We start from the raw sequence: 9,679 nt of genomic DNA, 5'->3' as shown, positions 1-9,679 counted from the left end.
CAAATTCCTTGCCCTTGGGAATTTTAAGAGAGACTGAGATTCTAATTGCCTTTGGCTGCCACAGGGTCTTAGCAGAAAATGTATGAATAGGTGAGTGACTTAAGATTTCCTAGAAATTTGCTGTCAGTTTGTGTAAGTTTTTCTACCTCTTTGGGCCTGTTTGTAAAATATGATTTCTAAAGTTTCTTGCAGATAAATTATATACTTAATAAATTTTTGGATGTTTGAGGACCAATGATGTGCAAACTTTTAAAGAGAGGGCCAAAGGAAAGGAAATGCTCATTGGTCAGTCTGTTTCTAAGGCAACTCTTTCGAAGTTTCATTGTATTCGTCAGATTAGGAATTATGTTTTGTAGCCAGATAGAACATTTCAGGGGGCCGTAGTTTGCCCATCATTGCTCTAGATTAACCCATCCCTAAACACTAACTTCCACTACAACATTTCCACAGCTGATAAATCAGCCTTGGCTTGAAAATCCACAGTGAGGGAATATCTATCATCTCCCAAGGCTGCCCTACTCTACTTTGGTACATTGCCAGTAGTTGAGGAATATTTCCTTACATTAAGCCTAAAATTGTTTCTTTACAGTTCAGAGGTAGATTTAAAATGAGAAGGAGCTTTACCAGTCATCCAGACTAGCCACTTTATTTTACAAATGAAGCGGGGGTCCATAGTGATAAGTCAGCTTGTCAGAGATCACACATATAATGAATGATAAGATCAAACCAGGGTCCCTGGCTCCAAGTACACTATGTTTCCACTGTACTTAAAAGTCCCACATTATTTTTAGCTCTCTACCCTGGAAGGCCAAGCATAAGAAGTTAAACCTTCCTTCCATATCAGAATCCTTCAAGCATAAGATACATATCATGTCTTCTCCAAGTCATCTTCTTGCTAGAACATCCCAGTTAATTTAACTGATTCTCATTTGGTATCAACTCCAGTCTCTTTCCATATTTTTAGTATGCTTTCTAAAATATATCACCCAGACTTATGTTAAGCTCACCAAAAAATCTTTTTTAAAATAAATGTATATTGACCCATGCTACCCCCCATCTTAATACTTGTTTATTTTTTAATGCAGGCATAAACTTTTTGTTTATCCCTATTTAATATCTTTTTATATTTGGGTCGGTAGCACTCTCGTTTAACTTTGTCTCAGCACCTACACATTTTGTGAGCATGCCTTCTTAGTCACAGGTCCAAAAAGGTCAAGTTTGAATCTCAGCTCTTTTTGCTTTTCTGAACTTGCTCAGGCAAGTCATTTCATTTCTCTGGGCCTAAAGCTTAAGATCCACCTCATAATTTTCATCTTATATCTTGTAGTTTTGCTGAATTTAATGTCAACTTTTTTGATATTGCGAAATCTTTGAATTTTGAAAAAGAATTAAATTATTCTTCTAAGAATCCCATAATGACATAGGTCAAATAATATATCATTCTCTTTCTAAGACATTTCCAACAAAAATGTTGCCTATTTTGATTACATCTAATATTTATTTATTTGTTTTTAACTCCTACCTCTTCTGTCTTAGAGTCAATACTTAGTATTGGTTCCAAAGCAGAGTGGTAAAAGCTAGGTAATTGGGGTTAAGTGACTTGCCCAGGGTTACACAGCAAAGAGGTGTCTGAGGTGACATCAGAACCCAGGATTTCCTATCTCTAGGCTTTGCTTTCAATCCCCTGAACCATATCTGATATTTATTAAGAAGACTTCAGAGCCAAGGTGAGTTTTGACATATTTTAACCGAACTTTTTACTTTCCCTAATTTCCTTCTTTGGAAACAGTGTTCCTACATATTTGGCAAAGACATAAAAATCTGATCCCTGATAAAAGAATAGATATCTGAGTGGGGTATGATCTTTTAGGGTTAGACAATAGTGCATATTTTCAACTTAATTTAAAAAAATTATGTGGTTGGTAAATCGACACAAAATTCATGGTACTAAAATTTTTTTCCCTTTTCGACATCCTTGAAGATTCTTCTAAAGTTACTTCAGTAGGTTTTTATTGTTGAATATATAATGCATTGCTACTAATAAGTGTATGATTTTGGCCTCCGTACTATACAGTTTCAATCACTATAACTTTTTCAAATGACTTACACTTAAAAAAACCCAACATGTGTATATACTTTTAAAAAAATTACCTATCTGTATATCTGTAGTTCCCCCTAAAAGAAAGATAAATTCCTTGAGGGCAAGGCTGTTTACTTTTTTTAGTCTGGCACATAATGGGAAATAAATGCTTATGTAGTTGATTTTTTTTTTTAAGGAAAATTTACCAAACCAGAAAAACATATATTTTTATTGCACATATTTTATTGAATAGAAATAGCATTGTTTAGCCTTCATAGGAAGCTTATATGAACCTTGGTTTAAGTCTGCTTAATTCACTTGTAAATAAGTTTTTAGAAGTACTTAAAAATTAATTAATTTCATATTCTGAGTAGCTTCCCCCCACTTTTTATACAACTATGGAAGGCCAGGAACAAAAAATAAAGTGGACTCTCAGTTTTTATCATTTTACCAATTAAAGTTAGTCATAATATAATTTGCTGTTATTGATGCAGTCATATAGTATTAACTTAAAAAATGAGATCATCTATAAATCAAAATAAGTATTCTCTTCAGAATAGTTTAGCAGAGTACCTTGCTTATAGTAAGCATTTAATAAATTCTTGTTGACTATTAATTTTTTTATGTCATTAACCACAATACCTATTCTTTTTTAAGGTTGCATAGTGTGATGGAAAGAGCATTGGATTAGGGAGATTGGGTTCTTCCCCTCTTTTGAAAGATTGAGTCTCCCTATATTGCACAAGCTGTAAATAGAGGGATTTTTAATGAATAGGATCTTACTGATAGCACAGTAGTTCTGATTTCCTTTTTCTACCTGGACCAGTAGTTTGCCCCTTATGGGCAACCTGATGGCCTACCTCACACCACCTCACCATATGAGTGAGAAACTTAGTGGAGACATCCAAACAAGTAGCCTACTGTAAGTCAGAACTCCTGAGAGCAAGAGATCCATCATCCTCCACTTCCCACACATTTGGGATTACTGGTTTATGCTCCCATACCCTGCAGGAGATTGGGTTCTAATCCTAAATACTCCTACTTACTCATGATGTGTCTTTGGGAAAAGATGTCTCAGTTTTCTCATGCTTAAAATGATAAGATTGGATGAGGTAATCTCCTGGCTTCTTTATAATCATTTTGTGTTACCTTGTATGGAAAAAATTTTTATGTCTGTTATTTTTATTTTAGAGTTTCAAAACGTTGAATATTTTACATTTCCCAGTGTATCATCAAGACTAGCTTAGTAGGTGATAGGAAATACTTTGATTCTTAGGGTTGTTTTTTGTTTGTTTTTTAAGGAAACATTTCCTAAGAATTCATGACAGTATTTTCTTTGCTCCAATTTCAGATGTGTCCTCAAGTATATAGACACCAGTCAAAGTATATGACAACAGGGCCTTTTAGTTTAATAACTGGGTTGGTTTTTTTGTTAACTTCAGATTTGCTTTTCTTCATATTTTTTTTATGGCATATAAAGTTTACTTTGGTTTCTGAGACTTTGGTAAGTCCTGGATTTTTTGGTAGGCTTTTATTTTTTGGAGCATTTTTGATGAAAATTTTCAAATTGTTGGCTCTGCGCCCCCTAGTGGCTCTAAGGCTGCAGGGTTCCCCCCCCCCCCCCACACACACACACCTTCCCCCGAAGAAGATTTATTGAATAATGTTAAAGAGCATTGGATTGGGTTCTTATCCCAAATCCACCAATAACCATTTGTGTTACCTAACTTAAATAATTTTGCCCTCCCAAAGCCTATATTTCTGTAACTATAAAGCAAGCATTTAGAACTGAGATGATCTCTGATGCCTCTATTAGACTACATTTCAAGCTCTAAAATGTGATTTCAAACTTATTTTAACATTTTAAAATTATTAGATTTCATATTTTCAGATTTACTGATGACTTTTGTTGGCATCCTGCATTGAATATAATAAAATGTTTCTTGTAGTGGCCATAGAGTTCATGTTTAATGAAAATAAAATAGGCCACAGTACTGTTTCTCCAAATATTTGTATATATTAGTTTTCATATCGTTTTCAAAGCATCTTTCACAATTCTCATTTGAGCCTCATATAAATCCTATGAGTGGGGATAAGGAAATTATGAACAAAGTCAGTACAGCTAGGATAAGAAGGAACATTGTTGAATGGGGAAGAGAAGTAATTTTTGCATCATATTTCTTTCATAAGCATTTAATCACCAAGATAAACAGGAAATTCATGTGTACTATATATGGGAAATTAATATACCTACTTACACACATACCAAGAGCCATTCCTTAATAGGTAAGTAATCAAAGTAAATAAATAAGAATTTAAAAAAAAAAACAAAACTCTGGTACCCATTAAAGACTATATGAAAGATTATACCCTAAAATAAGTGAAATACAAATTTCTAAAATCAAGATTTTGCCTTACAACCACAAAACTGACTTAAGATAAAAGATGGAAATCAATAGATAAAAGCATTTTTTAATGTCTGACTAGGTTCCAGGCAAGTACAAAGAACGAAACAATCCTTACTTTTAAGTTTACATATATAACAGAAGAGATCCAGTGATTTAAAAAAAAAAGAAAGAAATGTGAAATACATAGGCACATGTGTTTTTGAAAGGTTTTTCTTTCTGCGAGGTTTATTTTGGAGGGGAGGGGAGAATTAAGGAAGTTTAGCTTCTCTCCTGAAAGTTTAGGCCTTTTAATGTTTACATACTTCTATAATGCTTAAGATTATTGATCCTAGAAGCTCAGGACAAAAATATTGAACTAAGAGACAGCTGACTTTGAGCAGGCCCCTTAACTTCCTTGAGCTTCTTTGTTTCACCTATAATATATAATGATTTTGTACCTGCCTGAAGTAGGCCAGATACTAGCTAAAATTGTAACCAGAAAATTTTTCAGCAGGGCAAAAATAAGTAAGCAGAGTGTACAGACAATGCTGAGGATAGTCTGACCTCAAGAACCTAGGGAAGGAGGATGCTTGAAGAATATTCTGAGGTGAGGCCCTGGTTTACCTGGTTTACCTCGTGAATAAACCAAGAGTAATTCTTGCACCTTTTTCTCTTACTTTTTATAAAATGAGTCTGTTTTCTCCTTCACCTAGAGAGACTCAGCATTCATTCTTTTCAAATACTATGTTAGTCTAGTGATGATTGATTTTTCTAAGTATTCTCTCTCTCTCTCTCTCTCTCTCTCTCTCTCTCTCTCTCTCTCTCTCTCTGGATAGTCAGGATACTGCTGTCAAACCAACCACCTGTTTGGCTAGTCCTTCTTAGTGTCTTTGCTGGCCTTATCCCCAACCGTTAGTGCTCTGAAAAAGCTACGTCATAGGCATTCAACTTTTTTACCTTACAATTTCTATTTTGATCTCATAAATTCCCATTTTTGAATTATGTTTATGCAAATTATTTCTATTTCTATACATCTCATCTTGGTCTCTTTTCTGAGCTGTAACGCTATATTTCCAACTGGATATTCTTTAAGTATCTTAAAATTGAGTAGAAAATGTTTTTAACCAATGTCTGTCCCCCTTTTGAGGGTACCACCATCTTGCCAAGGATCCAGGTTTGCAACTTTGGAATCAAATTAGTAAACATTTATTAAGTGCTTTATGAGTGATAGGTAGTTAAGTGTTGGAGATGAAGAGATCAGAATTGAAAATCCAGTCTCTCAAGGACATTCCCTGAGGGAACAAGGGTTTTAGGTCTCCCTTTCCCCATGTAGCCTTTCAACTGCTGTCTTGTCTTCCTCAACTACAACTACATCTCCCACATGTTTCTTCTCTTTTTATACCTAATTTAAACCTTCGTCACCTCTCTTCCATACTATTGCAGTAAGTAGCCTCTTAATCTTTCTGCTTTAGGCTGTCCCCTATTAAATCGGTTTTCCATAAGGCTGCCTAATGGATATTCCTAAAACACAGGTTCTACTGTATCATCTTTACTTTAAAATCTTCAGTGGTTCCTGATTGCCCCATCTCTTTTATTTATTTTTATCAGTCTGGCCATCACCTACCTTTCAAATTCTTTATTCTAGCCAAACTGACCTACCAGTTCTCCATACATTATATTTCATCTACTTCTATGCCTTGCACTTAATTATATGGTGCTCCCATGTCTGGAATGGGCATTCTTTGCCTATATTTTGTGGATTACCTTGCTCCTTCAAAACACATCTCAGGTACCAGCCTTTCTTCTGGAAACTAATCCAGATTTCCCCTCACCCCAGTTATTATTAATCTCTTCTTCTTGATGCTTTTGTACTTACTTATTTATATGTATGTGTATTATCCCTCATAGAATGGAAGCTCCTTATTAAGGACAGATTGTTTAATTTTTGTTTCTGAATTCACAGTGATTAGCACAGTCCCTTGCATATACTAGACACTTAACAAATATTGGTTGACTTGAATTCATCTTACATGTTAAGTTTACTTATGTTAATATTGGTGCTACATTCTGGCACATAGTAGGTGCTATATAAATACTGTTATTATTAAATTACATATTCAAATCTCTGAAAGTATTAGCATTTTCATTGACTTTATAGCTTGGCCATTTTCTCTTTTTTTTTTTTTTTAAACCCATACCTTCTGTCTTAGGATCAATGCTGTATATTGGTCCTAAGGCAGAAGAGCAGTAATGGGCATTAAGTGACTTGTCCAGGGTCACACAGCTAGGAAGTGCCTGAGGCCAGATTTGAACCTACAACCTTCCATCTTTAGACCTGGCTCAATCGACTGAGCTACTTAGCTGCCCCCCCGTGGCTGTTCAATTTTCTAGGTGGCCTGTGACCTATCCATCAGCAAATCACTAACAACAGCTACATATTATACTATCTTAATAAAAAGCAATAGTTTTAATATAGATTGCTAAATTCTTTGTATGCATCATCTTATTTAGTACCTTACAAAATAATCCTGTGAGATAAGTGCTATTATATCCCCTCTTTAAAAATAAAGGAACAGACTGTGATTTTGCCAGGATCACACAGTTAATAAGTGAGGGAGGATATAAACTCTTCTGCCTCCCACTAAACTATGATGCCCCATGGAAGAGAAAATTCATCTTTATGCACTTTCTTCTTTTTCATCCTTACTGCCCAGAACTTATATTAGACATTTGTTGACAATCTATTATTAGAGTAGTTTTTGAAGAGAAAAGATAACTTATTTTAACATTCCTTCCTGCCCAGAACTTAGATTAGATATTTGTTCGCAACCTATTATTAGAGTAGTTTTTGAAGAGAAAAGATAACTTATTTTAACATTTTCCTTTTACTTTCCAGTCTTCTTCTGATTGGTTGTAATGACTTTTATAACAGACTTTTATAATGACTTTTATAAGCTAGTTCATCTTTTTCAGCTTTCCAGAACTCTGGATATATGTTTGATACACTCTCTAAAAATTAAATAGGCATTAGTTTAAACTATGGTTTTAAAAAAATCACTCTTCATTCTTATAAAATGTGGAAAGAACAACACAGTTTCCATTTGGCAGAACATACACAAAAACAGTATCTCTGAGTCAGAAGATGAGTCAAGAAGGGTGAGGCTTGTTTTTTCTTTTCCATCTGTTTTAAGGAAAGGAGTTCTAAGTAGTAGGAAAACTTGAGTGAAAGGTTGTTCCGGAGAGGTGGTTAACAATTCCTCAACATTTAACCAAGTGATTTGTAACTTAGAAACTTTCCCTTTTCAAAATATAATTGTCACATTCATAAAACCACCTATATAGATAATTTTACTTCTTCATTTAAATAATATTACCATTTTAACATGTCTTAAACAATAAAATAATGACTTTCAGCAATTACTCAGTTTTAAAATAATTTTATATTTTATTTTAATTATAATTATTTTATTTTATATATCATATTTTATATGATTAGTCTGCCTTGTTTTTTTAGCATATGGTTTCCTCAAAGCTACCAAAAGAAATCTATTAACAAATCGTGTTTATTATAATCTCATTTGTCTGATTTCTCAATAAAACAACTCTGAGGTACCACCTCACACCTATCAGATTTGTCAGTTTGACAGTAAATGTTGGAGGGGATATAGGAAAATTGGGACATGAATACATTATTGCAGAGTTGTGAACTGATCCAACCATTATAGAGGGCAATTTAGAAGTATGCCCAAAGTGCTATAAAACTGTGCATACATACCATTTGGTCTGATAATAACTCATTTGTGTTAATATGCCAGAGATGATTTTTAAAAAGGGGCAAGGACCTAATTGTACAATATTATAGCAGCTCTTTTTGTGGTGACAAAGAATTGTAAAGTGAGGGACTGTCCTATCATTGGGGCCATGGTTAAACAAATTGTGTTACACAATAGTGATGGGATACTATTATGCTATAAAAAATGATAAGCAGGATGATTTCCGGAAAAGCTGGGAAGAATTACAAGAACTGATGCAGAGTGAAATAAGCAGAACCAGGAAAACATTGTACACAGTAATATCAATAATTCAGTGGTCAACTGTGAAAGACTCAGCTACTCTCAGCAATACAGTGATCTAGGACAATTCTGAAGGACTTATGACAAAGAATACTATCCACCTCCAGAAAAAGAACTGATAAAGTCAAATGCAAATCAGATCATACTACTTTTCACATTAGTTTATTTATGGTTTTGTTTTGGGGGTTTGGGTTTTATATGAATATTCTTTTATGACAGTGACTAATATGGAAGTATGTTTTGCATGATGATACATGTATAACCCAGATCAAATAGCTTTTGGGGTGGGGAGAAATGGAGGGAAAGAGAAAATAGATCCTAAAATCTATCAAAAATTGTTATTACATGTAATTGAGAAAATAAAAGTTAATTTTTTTATAAAGTAATTGTGAGATATGTAGTATGTCCAACTTGTATTAGGAGCCAAATTCTACCTTACATGTAATAATATTAATAATAATAGTACTTACAGGGTTTTAAGGTATGCAAAGCATTTTATGAACAAGTCTTGGAATATAGTTAGTATTCTTTCCCCTCACTTTACAAATGAGGAAACTGAAGCAAAGAGAATTTGAATAACTTTACCCAGTTAACAAGTACCTGAGGTCAAATTTGAACTCGAGGCTTCCTAACTCTTAAGTTCAGAACTCTATCCAACCTGCCATATGTAATTCTCAGGTCTTATTTAACATATTAGTAGCTAAAGCTAGGACTTTAAAGATTCTTCTGTCCCATGAGACTTTATACAAATAGAAGTTGTACAAGTAACTTTATATAATGCAAGCAGTCTTATTTATAGACTTAGTTTTGAAACAAATTATTTTTGTTTATTAAAAGCATTTAATTTTCTAATATTTATGTACTCATCATTTCAATTTATTAAGCTTCATGGAATTTGTAGCTATCTAAAGCATTTGCACAAAGTAAACGTGTTTTTCTTCTGTATCAATAATAGTACTTGTGGAATTCGGTGATCATTACAGTAGATCATCATTTCTGGATTTGGAATTTTTACTTTGTATTCCTGGACCTTCACTATTTAAACTTATTCTGTGCCTTTGCTTGCACTAATGTCAGGTACTCTTGGAGATTTATTCTTTAATTTTTCAAAGTGAAGGATTTTTGGGAACCAAATTATA

At 33.7% G+C, this 9,679-nt stretch overlaps 1 protein-coding gene across 1 annotated transcript in view; it reads left to right on the top strand.

The window, feature by feature from the left end:
• The first annotated feature begins 2,919 nt into the window (after positions 1-2,919).
• PPP3R1 (protein phosphatase 3 regulatory subunit B, alpha) overlaps positions 2,920-9,679 on the top strand; it is a 30,015-nt gene continuing 23,255 nt past the window's right edge. The window contains exons 1-2 of the mRNA XM_044659484.1: positions 2,920-3,002; positions 3,432-3,463. Coding sequence (XP_044515419.1) covers positions 2,920-3,002; positions 3,432-3,463 — 115 coding nt within the window. The remainder of the gene's footprint in view (positions 3,003-3,431; positions 3,464-9,679) is intronic.

Source organism: Gracilinanus agilis, chromosome 2 (genome assembly GCF_016433145.1).
Source record: "Gracilinanus agilis isolate LMUSP501 chromosome 2, AgileGrace, whole genome shotgun sequence".
In the NCBI taxonomy this organism is placed as follows: domain Eukaryota; kingdom Metazoa; phylum Chordata; class Mammalia; order Didelphimorphia; family Didelphidae; genus Gracilinanus; species Gracilinanus agilis.
Note: the sequence above shows the minus strand (reverse complement) of the source record. Positions and strands in the feature narration are given on the sequence as shown.